The following is a 17,483-nucleotide window of genomic DNA, read 5'->3' as shown; positions in this document are numbered from 1 at the left end:
TTCTACTAAGGCTCTTGAATTCTAATTCTAATTCCACCAGCACAAATCCCTGAGAGGTTGCAAAAGGAGGCTGGATCCTTGTCTGCCTACTTATGAGAGTAACCACAAACTCCCTTGAGTATTACTCAGGAGTGCGACTCACAGCCAACATTCCTGTTAGACAATGGACTGGTGGGATTGGGCACTCTGAACTCTGACTTTGGGACCACTGACCCACACTGTCAAGGAGACTGAATGAGACCATGATTTGGGTTAAGGTTATGGAGATGAGGCTGGCAAAGACCTGGTAGCCTTCCTAAGGTATGTTCTTTGACCAGAGGTATTGGACTCTGCAGAGGAAAACCATAATTTGTGATTAGGGACTAAGGGTATGACTTTGGTGTCATCAGCTACATATTTGAATAATTTGGGGTTTTAAGATTCTTTTTTTTTTTTTTTGCAAGGCAAGTGGGGTTAAGTGGCTTGCCCAAGGCCACACAGCTAGATAATTATTAAATGTGTGAGGCCAGATTTGAACTCAGGTACCCCTGACTCCAGGGTCTGTGCTCTATCTACTGTGCCATCTAGCCCCCCCAGGGCTTTAGATTCTAACTGAAAAACTTCCTTATTTTACTATCTGTGGAAGGAAAGGATGCGGTAGCTTGACTGTCCTCATCATACACAGCAGCAGCAACCTGGAAATGGGAGAAGCAGTCATCTAGAGTGGAAAGAGCTAGCTCTAGACCCTGACAAGTTACTTGACCTCTATGAGTGTCTTCTTTGTAAACTGTTCTATGTTCTACCTGAGAGCATGAGGTTGTTGGGAGATTGTGTGTATAAAGAGTCTGTGTAAGTCTTATAGGACTATATGGTTATGGATTGTCTTATTATCATCATCTCTGTGCAGGTGGTTCTCAGATCTAGATACCTTACCCTAGTCTCTCCTGAGCTGCAGTGCATATCATTGACTATTGTAAATTTTAAACTGGATACCCCAGAGTCATCTTGAACTCAACATGTCCAAAAGATAATTTATTATCTTCTCCCCCAACCTTCCCTTCTTGAGAATTGTTGAGGTAATTGTTAAAGGTCTTTGGTCTTTGTTCAAACCCCACAATTCTTTCTCTTGATACAGATGGTATTCCCCATCGAAGATATCCCAAAATTGTGGCTGTGTTGCACTGATGAAATGAGCAAGTCCATTAAGGTTGATTATCAACCCCATGTTGCTGCTAGGGTGTACAATGTTCTTCTGGTTCTGCTCATCTCACTCAGCATCAAGAACAGGAATTCTTTACTTGGTGTCTGTGAACTTATTTTTTAAAAATATTGATAGTTTATGGTATATGAATGTTATGGAGTGCTATTGTTCTATAAGAAATCATGATGGGGGGGGCAGCTAGGTGGTGTGGTAGATAGAGCACCAGCCCTGGAGTCAGGAGGCCCTGAGTTCAAAATCAGCCTGACACTTAATAATTGCCTAGCTGTGTGACCTTGGGTAAGTCACTTAACCTCATTACCTTAAGTAAAAATAAATAAAAAAGAAAACATGAATGGGTTGAACTCTAGAGAAGCATGAAAAGAATGACAGAAACTGATACTGAGTGAAGGGAATAGAGTCAAGAGAACATGGTACATATTAATAACAATATTATGAGTTGATCAGTTTTGATGGATGAAATTCCTCTCAGAATTCAGAGACCTAGGACAAACCTGGGAGACCTTTTATGGACGATGCCATCCACATCCAGAAGAAGAAAACCAAACCAAACCAGACCAAACTACAGGATCTGAAGTACCACTATGTTTACTTTTTAAAAAAGTTATCTCATGGTTTTCTTTCTTTTCCCTTGATCCTAATTCCTCATATAGAAAATGTCTAATATGTAAACATGTTAAACACAAATGTACATGTACAAGGTTCACCTGACTATTTGCTGCTGGGGGGGTGGGAAGGGAGGATGGAAGGAAATTATGTAATTTAAAAATATGCATGTGAATGAATGTTGAAAAACTTTCATAACAAGTAGTTAGAAAAATAAAATAAAATATCAATAAAAATATTTTGGTAGCTGTGTTTTCCCATGTTGGTTTCTTATGTATTCATACGGTTTTGAAGCTACATTTCTAAGAAGTCCATAGACTTTACCAGACTGCTAAATGGATCCTTGATACAAAATCAATAAGAAATCTTATATTAGAGTTTAAGCTCCTTGAAGGTACATATTCAATGATTTTGATTGATTTTTCTCATTATTATGAAAGATAGGAGGGTTCAGAGAGATTGTAACTTTGATTGTACAGAGAAGCCTAGGCAGGGGACATAGGTCACATAACAAGGAACTATGATTCCTATGTGTGTGTGGGGGGCTCTTATTGAAAATGAAGTCAGAAGAAACTTCCCAAGCATGGATCTATGGAAAAAAGTGCCCATGGAGCCCTGGGTTCTGGGGACAGCAATATAACATCAACAACTAATATTTATGTAGTACTTTATATTTTCCAGGCACTATAGTAGTTCTGTGGCTACAGATAAGAGAGTCCCTGCCTTCAGGGAACTTAGTCTAACAGCAGCAGTTACTCTTCTAGCTCAGTAAAAAGGGAGACTGTGCAATAGAAATGTTAGAGAATTCTGACAAAAGCACTTTTCCTATGCCTCCAAACAGTTCCCAAATTCCACATCAAACTGGGAGCCCCATGGAAATAAGAAAGACATAAAGTGATTCCATACAACCATGAGGGGCTGTACCACTAGATGGCGGCAGCTGTCCAATAATCATGGTGCCCTTTATTGCTAAAAAGAGTTGGAAGGGAGTTTTGTGATCATTTACTCTAAGCCCTTCAGGTCCAGGGCGACAAAGGGGATTTCTCCAAGACCACAAATTAAAGCAATAACAGAACCCAGACTTGGAGCAGAGATTTAGATCTGGGAGGGACCTCAGAGGTTCTTTATTCTAAAGATGGGGAAAGTGAGGCACAGGGATGGGAAGTGATTTGGCCAAGGTCACCCAAGTAGTAATTAACAGAGCTGGGATAGTTGAACCTTACTTCTTTCCATTTCTGCACCACAACAGCTTTTGCAAATTTGAGAAGTACAATCTACTTCACTAGTCCAACCCTTTGAGAAGCTATAATAACCAAGTGTTTTGTAACCATACCACACAATGCACATTTTTGTAAACTGGAATCAAGGTGCCCTGCTTCCAGGTCAGAGCTCTATCCAGTTCCACTGACTGCTGATTCAAGGACTCCCTAAAACTTCTACCATGAGTTTTAAAATACTTTTTTATTAGCAAGAGACCTCACAAATAAATTAGAACCCTGGAGGGCAGCAGATGTACAAGCAGCTATTTTGGAAGACTGAAGATGGGATCTGAGTTGTCTTCTGAAAACTGAAGAGATCATCAACTTCATGGATCCCTGAGGGCCTCCCCCAACCTTGGCTTGGAATGAAGACTCAGTACCGGGGACTCTAACTAACTAGGAAAACATTTTGTAGACTTAATCAGAGGATCCTAGGCCTAGCCCCAGGAGGGACTGCAAAGGTCATTCAGACTAACCTCTTCCTCTACCCCCACCCAACATTTTTTTTTCCAATTCATATTTTATTTTTCCAATTACATATTAAAAATGTTTTTCAATATTTATCCACATGCATATACATATTTTTAAGTTACATGATTTCTTTCCACCCTCCCTTCCCCTCCCCCTCCCCTCAGGGGCGAACAGTCTGGTGAATATTTATTGAACATATGCATTTGTGTTTAACATGTTTACAGATTAGTTATTTCCTGTATGGCGATTTAGGATTAAGGAAAAAGAAAGAAAACCCTGAGATAGTAAAGAAAAACATAAGAGAAATTTTAAAAAAATGAATGTGGTGTTCATTCAGTTTCTGTAGGGTTTTTTTTGTTTTGTTTTCTTCATCTGGATGTGGATGGCATTGTTCATAAAAGGTCTCCTAGGGTTGTCCTAGGTCTCTGAACTGCTGAGAGGAGCTGCTGATCAACTCATAATGTTTTTGTCAATGTGTACAATGTTCTCTTGGTTCTGCTCCCTTTGCTCGACATCAGTTTCTGTCCCATGCTTCTCTAGAGTCTGACTTTCATGGTTTCTTATAGAACAATAGAACTCCATAACATTCATATAACATAATTTGTTCATCCATTCCCCAATTGATGGGCATTCCCCTCAAATTCCAATTATTTGCCACTATAAAAAGAGCTGCTATGAATATTTTGGAACATCCCCACTCAACATTTTATAATAATTGGAACTCAGATGGAAAATACTTTATTTCTGGAATAAATTTCTGGAATAAACTACTCACACAAGCATCATTACTTACTTTATTATTCAGACTAAAAAAAGTCTTACCTTTGGAAAGATAAATACCTTCCAAGAGTCAGGACCCTGCTTCCAGCCCTACTTTTTTTATTGTTGTTGTTGTTTTGCAAGGCAATGGGGTTAAATGACTTACCCAAGGTCATACAGCTAGGTAATTATTAAATGACTGAGGTCAGATTTGAACTTAGGTCTGGACTTAGGTCCTCCTGCTCCAGGGCTTGTGCTCTTAGCTCCTGCACCACCTAACTAACTGCCCTAACCCTATTTTTTTTTTTTTTAGGCTTTTGCCAGGCAAACAGGGTTAAGTGGCTTGCCCAAGGCCACACGGCTAGGTAATTACTAAGTGTCTGAGACCGGATTTGAACCCAGGTATTCCTGACTCCAGGGCTGGTGCTTTATCCACTACGCCACCTAGCTGCGCCCCCCAACCCTATTCTTAACTCGCTATGTGACCATGGACATTCTTTTTAACTCTGCAATTCAATTCTTCCCTATTGGCATAATGAAGGGGTTAGAATATATATCTTTTTTGCCCTTTAAAATTTTTTTAAATTGAGATTGTGAAAGCAGACAACCCCTTAGTTCCCTCTTTTAAAATTATGAAAAAATATTTTAAATTTACTTTAATCTGAAATCTTTGGATCAGTCTGAAAAAGGAATACTGATCCCCTTATTAGTCTTTAACCATCTGTTCTGATTCTCTCTGCTCCTGGCTTTCCAAATTAGCTCTAAGGACTCCTCCAAAGAAGTAATCAAAGCAACTGACCAGTCCTGGGCCAGGGTTAGAAACCCTTGATTGATTCACCTGAAGGTATTAGAGTAATGATTCACCTAAGAGCAGTATCTTCTTTCTCCATTTCCTGAAGAAATTGGTATGTTGACTTAGGGTGGCCTATTTCTTCTGGTCACTTCTGACCAGCTGGAGAAAAGCCTTTGAAGGGACATTGAGTGCTTTTATTACTATGATTCTCCAGAAGCATCCTGGAAGATTAAGTGACTTGTTTTATTCTGGGGAAGCAGAAAACTGCTTGACTATATTTTATAAAATTTGCTTGCTCAAGATGACTATCAATGTTATTTAAAATATTTTTGTGTCAGAAGGATGTCTTAGGACATGAGGAGACTATGTTAGTATGTACTTCCCCCGCCAAAACAACAGTTCTTGAATTTAGAATGATAGATTTTAAAAAATGATTTTGATAAATTGATACCTAAAACATTTAGCAGTGTCACCATTTTTCTTCAATAATTTAATATCATCTTCATTTCCCAAACATATCCTTTCCTCTACCCAGTGAGTGATCCCTTATTACAAAGAATTAAAAAAGGGGAAAAAAGCAATTTAGCAAAATCAAGTATCTGAGTGCATATTCAATATCACCCATATCTACAAAGAATGGCAAAAGGTCCTTTGAAAAACTTTTCTCTGGGGACAAACTCAGTCATTATGACTATATATTAGTTGATTAGTTTTGTTTTTTATTCTTTTTGGATTGTTATAAAGGAAATGATTTCTAAGTTCTCTTACAACTCTAGAACTTTGATTTTATGAGTATAATAATTATAGCATCAATTTCCATTTCTTTAAGATTGAACAACCATTCTCTTCATGGTAACCTTGTGAAACAGGTAATGTAGATATCATATCTCCATTTCATAAATGAGGAAGCTGAGATCCAGAGGGGGAATTTGGGGTCACAAGAACTGTTATATGGTGGTGCTGGGATTGAACTCAGATCTCCTCATTTTGAGTACAGCGTTTTTCTCTGGTTTAGTTAATATAGGAATTCCTTCTGTGATTTTGGGAGTTGCTCAAGCTTCATTTTTTGTGTCTCTTACTTGCTTTGCTTCTCAATTTACTCACCTATAAAGTCAGAAGACCAAAAAATACCTGTCTGTCCCCCCTGCTTCCCTACAAGGAGATTAATGAAATAAATTAATCATGGTAAGTTTTGAGATTGCATCTTAGTTTATGCCTTAGAAGTACAGAAAATTTGGGAAGGTTCCTAGAAATCCTTCTTGAAATCCTTTGTATTAACATTTATAGACTTCACATTTACTTATTAACTGGATTTACTGGGGAGGGGGAAATTGGTCATATCCTCTAGGTTAAGAATTTTAATTACAAATATCTTAAATAGAGTACTAAAATCCCACCTAAGTATAGGAAATAGTCCATAAATTGAGAAAAATGCTTTTTTTTGTTCTGGAAAAGGGAATTATATTTTGCTATGTTGCATTCCCACAATGGGGTACCTGGATGGCATTGTGGATAGCAGGTTGGCCTTGCAGTCATGAGGACCTGCATTCAAATCCTGCTTCAGAGGTTAGCTGTATCATCCAAGGCAAGTCACTTAACCCTGTTTCCTCACCTGTAAAATGATCTAGAGAAGGAAATGGCAAACCACTCCAGAAAATTGCTAAGAAAACTCCCAGAGGGGTTGTAGACAGTCAGACACCACTAACAACAAATATTTTCACAGTGACAAATGTGCTAATTTCCAGGTGATGGGAAAATTCAGTTAGTTAGAACATAAAATTGACCTACTGAGGCATATTTCAGAAGACCAAAAAAAAATGTTCTCACTGTTCTTTCTCTTATCCCTCAACATAATAATCCCACTAAAGTCAATAGATTTTTTCATCCCCTCTTTATCTATCTATCTATTAGGTTTTTGTAAGGCAAATGGGGTTCAGTGGCTTGCCCAAGTGCACACAGCTGTCTGAGGCTGGATATGAAATCAGGTACTCCTGACTCCAGGGCCTGGTGCTCTATCCATTGCACCACCTAGATGCCCCTTTCCCCTCTCTATTTAAAACAAAAACTGTATTGATGGATGTGACAGTGGTTTTCTATAGGGAAAAATCTAATTTGTAATCCTCCTAGTCCTTTATATTTATTTCTAACATTTAACCCTGACTCCTTCAGAAAGCATTTTCCTAGACTATAAGTCCATTTTCCTCAAATGTAAGTGTTTGTGTTTGTATGTGTTGAGGGGCTTGGTTCCTTTTTTTTTTTCTTTTTATGGTCTTTGAAAGGCATTGGGGTTAAGTGATTTGCCCAAGGTCATAGCTAGGTAATTAGTAAGTGTCTGATGTCGAATTTGAACTCAGACCCTCCTGATTCCAGAGCTGGTGCTCTATTCACTAGGCCACCTTGCTGCCCTGTGTTGAGGAGCTCGGGAGAAAATATTAAGTCTAGATTCTGGTCCCAGCTACAATTACCTGTTTTATTTTGGGCATTTTTACCTTTCTGTGTCTCCATTTTCTCCTCTGTAAAAGCGAGGTAGTTTGAAATCAACATCTGTTAAGGTCCTTTCCAGTTCTGATAAGTGTGGAATGATAAAATCCTAAATTTGAAAGGGATCTCAGAAGTCATCTGGTTCATCACATTCCCATCCAGGGATTATCCTGTCTTTGCTTGGACACTCCTGGTAACAGGGGAGGAAAGGAATAAGCTTCTGTCTAGCTTGTGCCAAACACTATATTGAGCACTTTTTACAGATATTATTTCATTTGATTCTTACAACAGCCCTGTGAGAGTGGTGCTATTATCATCCATAATTTATATTTGAGGAAACTGAAGCAAACATAAGTGAAGTGACTTGTCCATGGTCAACTAAGTGTCTGAGGTTGGATTTGAACTTAGACCTTCTTGACTTCAGGACCAACTTTCTACCTACTGTGTCACTTAGCAGAGTCTCTCTCTCTCTCTCTCTCTCTGTCACACACACACACACACACACACACACACACACACACACACACACACACACACACTCTCTCTCCTCTCCCTCTCTTTTTCACTCATCTTTCTCTCCCTCTCCTCTCTCTCCCTCTCTCCTTCCCTCCCTTTTACTGTCCCTCTCACCTTCACTCTCTCTTCTTTTCCCTCTTTTCCTCTCTTCTCTCCTCCCTTCCTCTTTACCTCATACATTCCCCTCTTTTTTCCCTCTCCTTCTTTCCCTCCCTCTCTCTTTCCTTCCCTCTCTCTTACTCTCCCTCTTCTTTTCCCTTTCTCCCTCTTTTTTCTTCCCTCTTCCCTCCCTCCTCTTCCCCTCACTCTCTTCACTCTCTCTCTCTCTCTCCCTCTCCCCATAACATATATTAAAATGCTTTGAAAAAAGTCATATGCAAATATAATATGTAAGCATTGTTATTATCCCATTTATTATTATTATTATTATTTCTGAGATGGCACTGACCCTTTTGCTAGGTCTGTTGCATGCATTTCTTTAGTAGCTCTCATTGTAGCTTCAAATCAGAAGACTGGGCTGCCAGAGGTAAACTTCACTATAGATGAAAGTATGTAACTTATAATACAGAAAGTTCCCTCCTGTAGCTGCCTGGATTGATTGTGCAAGTATTCCTACAAGGATATCTAAGAGTGCCAGGGAGGCAAAAAAGGTCATTGGTGGTGATAGAAGGAGAGTCTGTTCATTATTTGGGGATTACAGGGTAAGTTGCAGCAAGTAAATTATTTGATGTGGGTCTGTAGAGGAAAGAGTATTGGGAAGAGAAAGGAGGGGAGGCAGCAACATTTGGGGTACCTAGGATCCTAGATTTAGACTTAGAAGGGATCTTGGAGGTCATCTAGTCAAAGTCCTTAATTTTTACTGATGAGAAAACTGAGGCCCAGGGAGATAAAAAAAAAATAGCTAACATTGACATGTGCCAAGCACTTTGTTATCACTTTACAAATATTATTTCATTTGATCCTCACAATGCTGGGAGGCAAATACTACTATCTCCATTTTACAGATGAGGAAACTGAGGCAAACAGGTGAAGTGATTTGCTCAGGGTTATAGAACTAGTATCAGAGAACATATTTGAAAGCAGGTTTTTCTGATTCCAGGTAATGATCATTCTTCATTGAATCACCTAGCTCCCCCTAACTATTAAGAAACCGAGGTTACGTTGGTTATAAGAATCAGAGGAAGAACTTGAACCCAAGTTTCTGATTTCAGAGTCAGTGCTCTTTTCAAAGAAACATGTTGCCACTTTTAGGATGTTGGTTTTATATCCTCCATATCTCTCTACAAATGCTGCGGTCTACAACATACCTTTTGCTGATCCTTAGCCTGTGCACAAAACAAATACTGGGACGTGTAGCAGTTGATCTGTTTTATCAGACTTAATCAATAAAACATTGTACTCTAAGAAAATTTGAAGTACCTACTGATTTCTATGTTTGCATGACAAGGGAAGGAGAAGCTATTTGGATTGTCTCATATGAATGGGAAACTGATGTACTTATGCATGATGTATCACGCAGCTTATAAAAATTTCACATCCAGAAATACCATTATAGTTTATTATATTCTTAGACATTAATTTACAAAAGAAAAGGAAAACAATTAGTAAATGAAGCCAGTAGCTTTGTACTTTTGTTAGATGAGGGACACCTTTTTTTTTCTGGCCTGAATAAAAAACCTTTATGATTCAAGTCCCTCCGAATTTTGGTTGCAGAATCTATTCTTTTAGTCCTGAAAAGTTAGAAGACTCATCAGGAGAAATGCCTTATCAGTATCAATGCATGATCCTGAGGGTCATAACAAAAAGGCCATCATTTTAGGCCAAAACAACATGTTAGCATGACCAGGGAGGCAAGGCACTTGATCTTTGGGGGGAAAGAAAATGGTAGCTGATGACAAGAGCCTTAGAAAGGCAGCAGCATCTTTCCTATTGTGAGACTGGTTTCAGGCAGCTTATAAAAACATGGAAAGCCCCAGACCACTCTAATGGTGGGTTTTTTGTTTGTTTTTTAATCTTGTCCATTATATTATAGTTATAGAGCTGAGACTGTTGCCAGGAGGAAGGACAATAGAGGCCAGAAAGTCATCACTGTGGCAGAACTGTAAGCTCCGAGGAACATGGTTATCTGCCTCACTTTCCCCATATGCTTGTGTTTATGTTTTTCTGTGTTGTATAAATTCTTTTGGCCTCATGCCCTGGACTTTACAGCAAGTGACTAGGCTCAGAGTGCCCTGAAAGGCTGAGCCAGGATGACTCTGGGTCACAAGGTCAGCAACAGTTGCATCCTTGAAAAGCTTTTGAGCCCTCCTTCCTTATTCTCTTGGGCACGCCTATATCAATGATTGTGGGTCCCTGGCTCATAATTCACAGAACCCTGATATGTCAAATTGAATGACTGCCTCCCAAACAATGTCTTCAAAAGAGTATGGGATTTCAACTTGCAACCAAGGGCCACTGGATTTTTAGTGATCTTAAGAAAACCATTATATAATACACTCTAAATAACATACATTTGAGTTTTCTATGCAGGAGTTAGCTCCTTCCCCATTCTCCTGGTGCACTCCCTATGCATACCACACTGGGTGTGCCCAGAAAATGGAAATTTACTTTGATGCCAGTTCAAGCTGGAATAGGGAAGGTTCCAGGAATCTGCCAGGCTCCACAGTTGGAAGGATGTCTGGATGAAATAAATCTTTGAGGGCAGACTCCAGCACCTAACACAGTGACTGGTACTTAAAAGGAACTTAATAAATGTTTGTTGATTGATGGATAGCTTTACGCCAGCACTCCCTACCAAGAGGGGAGAATGGATGTGGTCTGGCGCCCAAGCTTTGATGGTGAAGAGAGTAGAGGGAACAATGGCTGGCAAACCTCAGTCCCAAGTCAGTGTGATATCTTTGCCCAGAAGCAGGTGTGATGGAGGGTTCCATGAAGTCATAACTACATCAGGAAGCCAGCTATTAGGAGAAGATGGAGAGTGAAGAAGGAAGGCAACAAGAATGGAATACTTCATCCAGACCTTCCAAAAGTCTGAATGGACTTTTTCAAAGCTCTGCCTGAGACTCTTGGCAAAAGGAGTTTTTCTGATGGGAAAGCCCAGGATGGAAGGTCATGGCAACTGTGAGTGTTTCAACACTCACATAGAAGGGACAATGGTCTTGGTTTCTCCCAGCTCTTCAGGAGAGTTGGGCTAGAAAGCAGTCCTTTGGTTGAGTCCTTGAAGATTCTCCAGTCTTTGACACCAACCCTAGCAACTCTAGGAGCCATCTTGAAAGTTGTTTGATGTCATCTTCTTTGCATTGGATTTGAAGTGAAAGGATGAAACCATGGACTGAATTTGAGGGGTAATTAGAAGACTTACTTTCTTCTTTCTTTTTCAAACAGGAGCTGAACAAATATGCCCAAGCTCAACTGTATCTGCGGTCTCCCAACTTGAGTTCTCCTATCTCCTTTTCTCCCACAAATCAGAATTGCTTTCCTTTGTTTTATGGAGAAGCAAAGGGATGACCAGCATGATTCCTAGGAGTCTCTCCTTCCACATGTATAACCCATGGTGGACTTCTCCTGAGCTGGAGTCTAGGCTAAGTTTCCATGCCAGTCAAAGTTCAGATCAGTCTGAGCCTAAGTGTATGAAAGTCACTTCTCAGCCATTCTAGACACTTAAATTTTTTTTAAAGTCCATAAATGGCAACACCCAGCAAAAAAATAAAAATCAATATATTACTGTTTGTTTTGTTTGTTTTTTACAAAAATTAGGTAGAGCAAAGTATGTCACATGAATATGTACAAGCTTCAGGTGAGAGCAGGAATCACTGAAAAAGAGCAGAAAGATGTGAAGCTGGTGAAAGGGTTTCTCTGGGAAATCTAGAATACCTCAGCCAGTCTCATTCAGACCAAATCCCACTATTAAGCCCCACCAGTTTGGTGTGTGTTTGAGGTGGGGAGGGTCTTCAAAAATATATCTAACATATATCTAAAATATATCTAAAATAGTTGTTGTCAGTTTCCCTTTAAAAAAATAATTAATTCTCAAACACTTTCCTCCCTTTTCTTCCCCCATTACACCCAGTTACATTGATTTGATGGGGCTTTTTGATCAGCTTCCCTATAGAAAGTAAACAGGACTTTGGGGAGTGCCTGAAAGAGAGAGAAGAGGGGAGGATGATTCCTGACTTGGAGTGCAGTAGGGAGTATCCTGGTGTATATGTGGTTGATTTATTACTTCTGGACAACCCATCAGTTACAAAGTGACCTTGCCCAAGTTGTCCCTGGAAGTCATTAGGGAAAAATCCAAGCAAAAAGCCTTAGATGTTTGTTACTTTACCTTGTGCCAGCAGCCGGCCACAGGTAGTCCATCAGCCCCCTGGAGAAGAGAGAAGGAAGCTTCAGTACCCTGGAGGGTCAGAAGTTTCCTTGGGAACCTCTAGCAGGGAAGGAAGATGAGATGGGGATGGAGGGGAGTACAGAATTCATCCAAAGACAACTCAATATATGCTCAAGTCATGATTGGAAACTGAGAAGTGGTAATCCATTTCTCAGAAACCTTATTATTTCCCCAGAGTGGGAAAGAAGCCCCTGGTGAGACTTTCCTTCCCTTCCATTTCTGTGCAAGTTCCCAACTTCAATCAATCAATCAATCATCAATCAATCAACACTGTTAAGTTGATATTAAGTGTGAGGCACTGTGCTAAGTGCTGAGGATACAAAAAGAGGCAAAAGATAGTCTCTGCTTTTAGGGAGCTTACATTCTAATAGGGAGACAATATGCAGAACAAATATATACAAATCAAATTAATATGTAGGATAAATTTGGAACAATTAAAGAGTTAAATTATTTAATTTAAGAGGGGCTAGGAAATATTTTCTGTGGGAAATAGGATTTTAATTGGTACTTTAAAGAAGTTCAGAAGGTGGAGAAGTGAAGGGAAATGTTCCAAGAATGGAGAATAGCCAGGGAAAATATTCAGAATTAAGAAAGGGAACATCTTATTTGTTGGAACAGCCAGAAGGCCAGTGTCACTGGATTGAGGAATAAGGTGTAAGAAGACTGGAAAGGTAGGAAGAGCTAGGTTATTCAGGACTTTGAAAGCCAAATAGAGAATTTTGTATTTGCTCTTGTAGGTAAAAGGGCGTCATGAGAGTTTATTGAGTAGACAGTGATATGATTGGACCTGAATTCTAGAAAAACCACTTTAGTGGCTGAATGAAGAATGAATTAGTGTAGGGAGTAATTTCCTTCAAGGTTGTTATTTCCACTTCCTCAATAAAACCTCCCTTGAAACATCTCTAGACAAAAGTAATCTATTCCCCCTCACATTTTCAATTAAATCCAATTTGAAAAGAATTTATTAAGCATTAACAATGTGCTAGGCAACTCTTTTTGAAGAGGCAATGAACTGGAAAATGAGGGGATGTCTATCAATTGGGAAATGGCTTGAACAAGTTGTGGCATATGAATGTGATGGAGGACTATTATTCTGTAAGAAATCATGAGCAGGTAGATTTCAGAAAAACCTGGAAAAACTTGCATGAAATGAGCAGAACCAGGAGAACATTGTACATCAACAACATTGTGTGAGGATCAACTATGATGGACTCAGCTCCTCTCAGCAATTCATAAAGCAGTGATAAAAGACTATCCTTAAAGATTTGTGATGGAAAATACTGTCCACACTCAGAGGAAAAACTATGGAGTCTGAATGCAGAACAAAGCATACTAGGTTCACTTTTTAAAACTTGTTTTATATATATTTTTCTTTTTTCCCACTTTTCCCCCCCTTAGTTCTGATTTTTGTTTCACAAACGACTAATATGGAAATATTTAAACATGATATGTTCCTATCTCAGATTGTTCACAATCATGGGGAGGGGAGAGGGAAGGGAGGGTGAAGTTGGGAATTTGCACAGAAATGGGGTGGAACTCAAAGTGTTACAAAAAGATGAATGTTGAAAACTATCTCTGTATGTAATTGCAAAAAATAAAATAAAATAACATTAAAAAAAGCCTACCTCAAAAACAGATAAACAAAAAAGCAACTACACTGGGGGAGAAGGTACCAAAGGTGAGTTAGAAGAGGGTATATTGCTTATCCCAGTCTCCACTGGGAAATCACAAAGAATAGGAGGGTGGCAGGAAGAGAGGGTCATGGTTTGTAAATATAAGGGGGGGCTCTGGTTCTTCTTGTTGAGGACCCCAGAAGAGGTGTTTGTTTGTAGCTTAGGGTCTATCTTCTGGGGCACAGTGTGGGCTGGGCTGGGAGGGTCAGTTCTGGCAGGAGGTCATAGTCAAGTCTTTGGGGAAGCAGGTTGGGCATTGTGTGAAATTTGATCTTTTTGTATCCTGTTTCTAATCAGTAGCTTGCCTTCCATTCCTTGGCCATGTTAACCTAGGAGGAGAATTTGGCCTGAAGCAACTTGTAGAAGGAATGAGTTCTGTGGGTTCAATAGAGAGAATATTTCTAGATTCTTTGATATGACTAAGACCCAGAAGCTCATAAACCCCTCTATCTATTAGCCTATCAAGTGACAGGTTTGGATGTTCTGTTTTGTTGCCAATCTATGCCAGGAAATCATATATACTGGTGCTTTGCCTACATTCCTGGGGTGTTGGGATACCTCAATGATATGGGAGAGGAAAACATATATAAAGGCCAAGAGACTCCTGGGGCATCCAGGCATCACTGGAGCCCCAGTGATGAGGACAAGGGGTGAATCAGTTCTGGAAAAGGCAGGGGAAGTATGTCTTTACACAACACTCCCCTCACTCTAGTAAACACAATTATGCAAGTCAAGTCAGCATGGTCCTCTTCTATTAGGAAGGACTAAGGATGAACATCAACCTTATCCCCAACCAACTAGAAATCCTTTGTAATGGGATTTGACTTGCAGAAGTCAAAAGCTCAGGTTCAATTAGGATGGAGGTTGAGTATTAGTCAGGGGCTGTCTGGGCTCCCCTACCCTAGTTGCTACTGTTACCAGCTATGTCCCCAGGCCCAAATGTCTGGGACCTGGTCCCCAACCCAGGAAGAGGACACGTGCAGAAAAGGGAAATGAGAGGAACTGAGAACAACTGAGAGGAAAGATTAGGATTGGAGGGTTGGTTGATATGGAACACAGATGCATTTATAACAGGTGTATATTTTCTGGGGACATATTTCTGTGTAAGAGCCAAGGAGTATTCTCAGGGTCAGAAACATTTCATTCAGATCTGGGAAGGAAAGCACTGCAAATCCAGGCATGTCAGCAACAAGTCCATGCAAGGAAAAGAAGGGAATGGAGAAGAAATGCAATAGACAGGAAGATACAGATAGGGAAAGTAAGGGAGGAAAGAATAGGAAAACAGATACTATACCACAGGACAGGGAGTTTTGGCCCTGTCCAGGCCCAGGGAGCCTGATTCTCCTTTCATTCCTTTGTAATTTGGATTTTCCTGTTTTGAAGACAATAGCTTATTCATATGGACAGAACTCAGAAGCAGAAGCAGGAAAGGGGGAGGCAAATATGATTGGGAGTGACACTGGAAGAAGGTCAAAAACTTCATTTCTTTTTAAAAAAAAAACCTCACACACATATACAACAGTAACAGCATGGCTAGTGGATAGAGTTGGCCTCGGAACAATGAAGAGTTGGAAGAGTCTGCCTCTGATGCATACAGGCTATGTGGCTGCCCAGGTTATTTGACATCTCAGTTGTCTAGGCATCGTTCTAAGATTGTAAACTGAGGAGAAGGTGATGAACTGCTTAGATAGAGGGAGGTTTCTCTACTTAGGAATTCCTTTCATCAGTGGAAAAACCTAATAAGTACAGTTTTTATTCCTATCCCTTAAAACAACACATTGCATATAACAGAAGTTCATGGTTTCTTATATAATAACATTCTTCCTTTTTCTGTGTACTGTACATTTGTTGAATTCCCAATAAAAAATAAAAATAGAAAAAAAAGTGAATGACCCAGAGACTTACATAAAACAAATTCTTCCCCATTAGCACCTACGGGGTCTTTGTGTGTGTGTGTGTGTGTGTGTGTGTGTGTATGTGTGTGTGTATGTGTAAGCAGCCTTAGGAAGTACAGATTACACTATATCCCTTTTATTGTTGTTGAGTTGTTTCAGTTGTGTCCAATTCTTTGTGACCCTATTTGGGTTTTCTTGGTAAAGATACTGGAGAGGTTTGCTATTTCCTTCTCTAGCTTATTTTACAGATGAGGAAACTGAGGAAAATAAGGTTAAGTGACTTGCCCAGTTCCCACAGGTAGTAAGTGTCTGATGTCTGAATTGAACTCATGGAAATGAATTTTCCTGACTCCAGGCCCAACACTCTATCAACTGTGCCACCCCCAACATTGCTTATTTTTTTTTTGTAAGGCAATGGTATTGAGTGGCTTTACCAAGGCCACACAGCTAGGTATTTATTAAGTGTCTGTGGCTGGATTTGAACTCAGGTACTCCTGACTCCAGGGCCAGTGCTCTATCCACTGCGTCACCTAGCCATCCCCAACATTGCTTTTAAAAAAGTCTTTTTCTCTTACATATCTGTTGCCAACTTCAGCCTTGTCTGGACCTCAAATGTCTCTTTCTTCTAGAATAGGACCCTCCACTCTTGAGTGCCCTTATTTCTATCTTCCAAATGTCTTTTTAAAAATATGCATTTGTTGATTAAGTTAGTTCCTTTTTCTTTCTTGTCAGAATCATTTGTTTTGGGGTCATGAGATTTTCATTTTTTACATTTATTTTCTTTCCTTTCCTTTTCTTGGAAATTAGGATTTCTTACCCCTCTCAGGCTGTGAACTTGGAGTGGACATCTGATCTGCAAAGCCATCTGCAGCTCAGAGCTCCTGAGCTCAAGAGATCCATTGCCCTTTGACTCTCTTTGAGAGTAGGGGTTCTAGGCATGTGACACATACCCTATGAGAGACCCCTAGCTTATTATGTCTATAATTGTTTGCCTGTTGTCTCCACATTAGACTGTGAGTTTTTTTTTTTTTTAGGTTTTTTGCAAGGCAAATGGGGTTAAGTGGTTTGCCCAAGACTGTGAGTTTCTTGAGAGCAGGGACTGCTTATTGTTTTTCTTTGTGTCCCTGCACATTATAGGTGATTAATAAATGTTTGTTGATTGATTGAATGACTCTTGGACTAACTTACCCTAGGAGTTCCATCTAAAAAAGCAAAGGCTATGGGACTCTATTTATTCATTTTCTAGACTCTTCAAAAATTGCTCTCTTACCTGTCAGACTGTGTTTTCTCTTTTTGTATGAGATCAGGAACCAAAAAAACCTCAGATCATGAACTACAAGAGAGTTTGGTCACATCCTCCAATTCCTGTACCTGTTATTTCTACTTTGTTAACCAGATTTGGCCTAGGGAAACATTTCACATCTTTGCTTCATCCACCTTTTGAAGAA

The 17,483-nt window shown here is 39.7% G+C and overlaps 1 protein-coding gene across 2 annotated transcripts in view; it reads right to left on the bottom strand.

Annotated features, from left to right (window-relative positions):
- Nucleotides 1-9,627: 9,627 nt before the first annotated feature.
- COL23A1 (collagen type XXIII alpha 1 chain) overlaps nt 9,628-17,483 on the bottom strand; it is a 498,328-nt gene continuing 490,472 nt past the window's right edge. For both annotated transcript variants that reach the window (XM_074212225.1, XM_074212224.1), the window contains 2 exons: nt 12,408-12,446; nt 9,628-11,895 (listed from right to left, as the gene is read on the bottom strand). In XM_074212225.1, the coding sequence (XP_074068326.1) occupies nt 11,893-11,895; nt 12,408-12,446 (42 nt within the window). In that variant the 3' untranslated portion in view covers nt 9,628-11,892. The remainder of the gene's footprint in view (nt 11,896-12,407; nt 12,447-17,483) is intronic.

This window comes from Macrotis lagotis, chromosome 1 (assembly GCF_037893015.1).
Source record: "Macrotis lagotis isolate mMagLag1 chromosome 1, bilby.v1.9.chrom.fasta, whole genome shotgun sequence".
NCBI lineage: Eukaryota > Metazoa > Chordata > Mammalia > Peramelemorphia > Peramelidae > Macrotis > Macrotis lagotis.
Note: the sequence above shows the minus strand (reverse complement) of the source record. Positions and strands in the feature narration are given on the sequence as shown.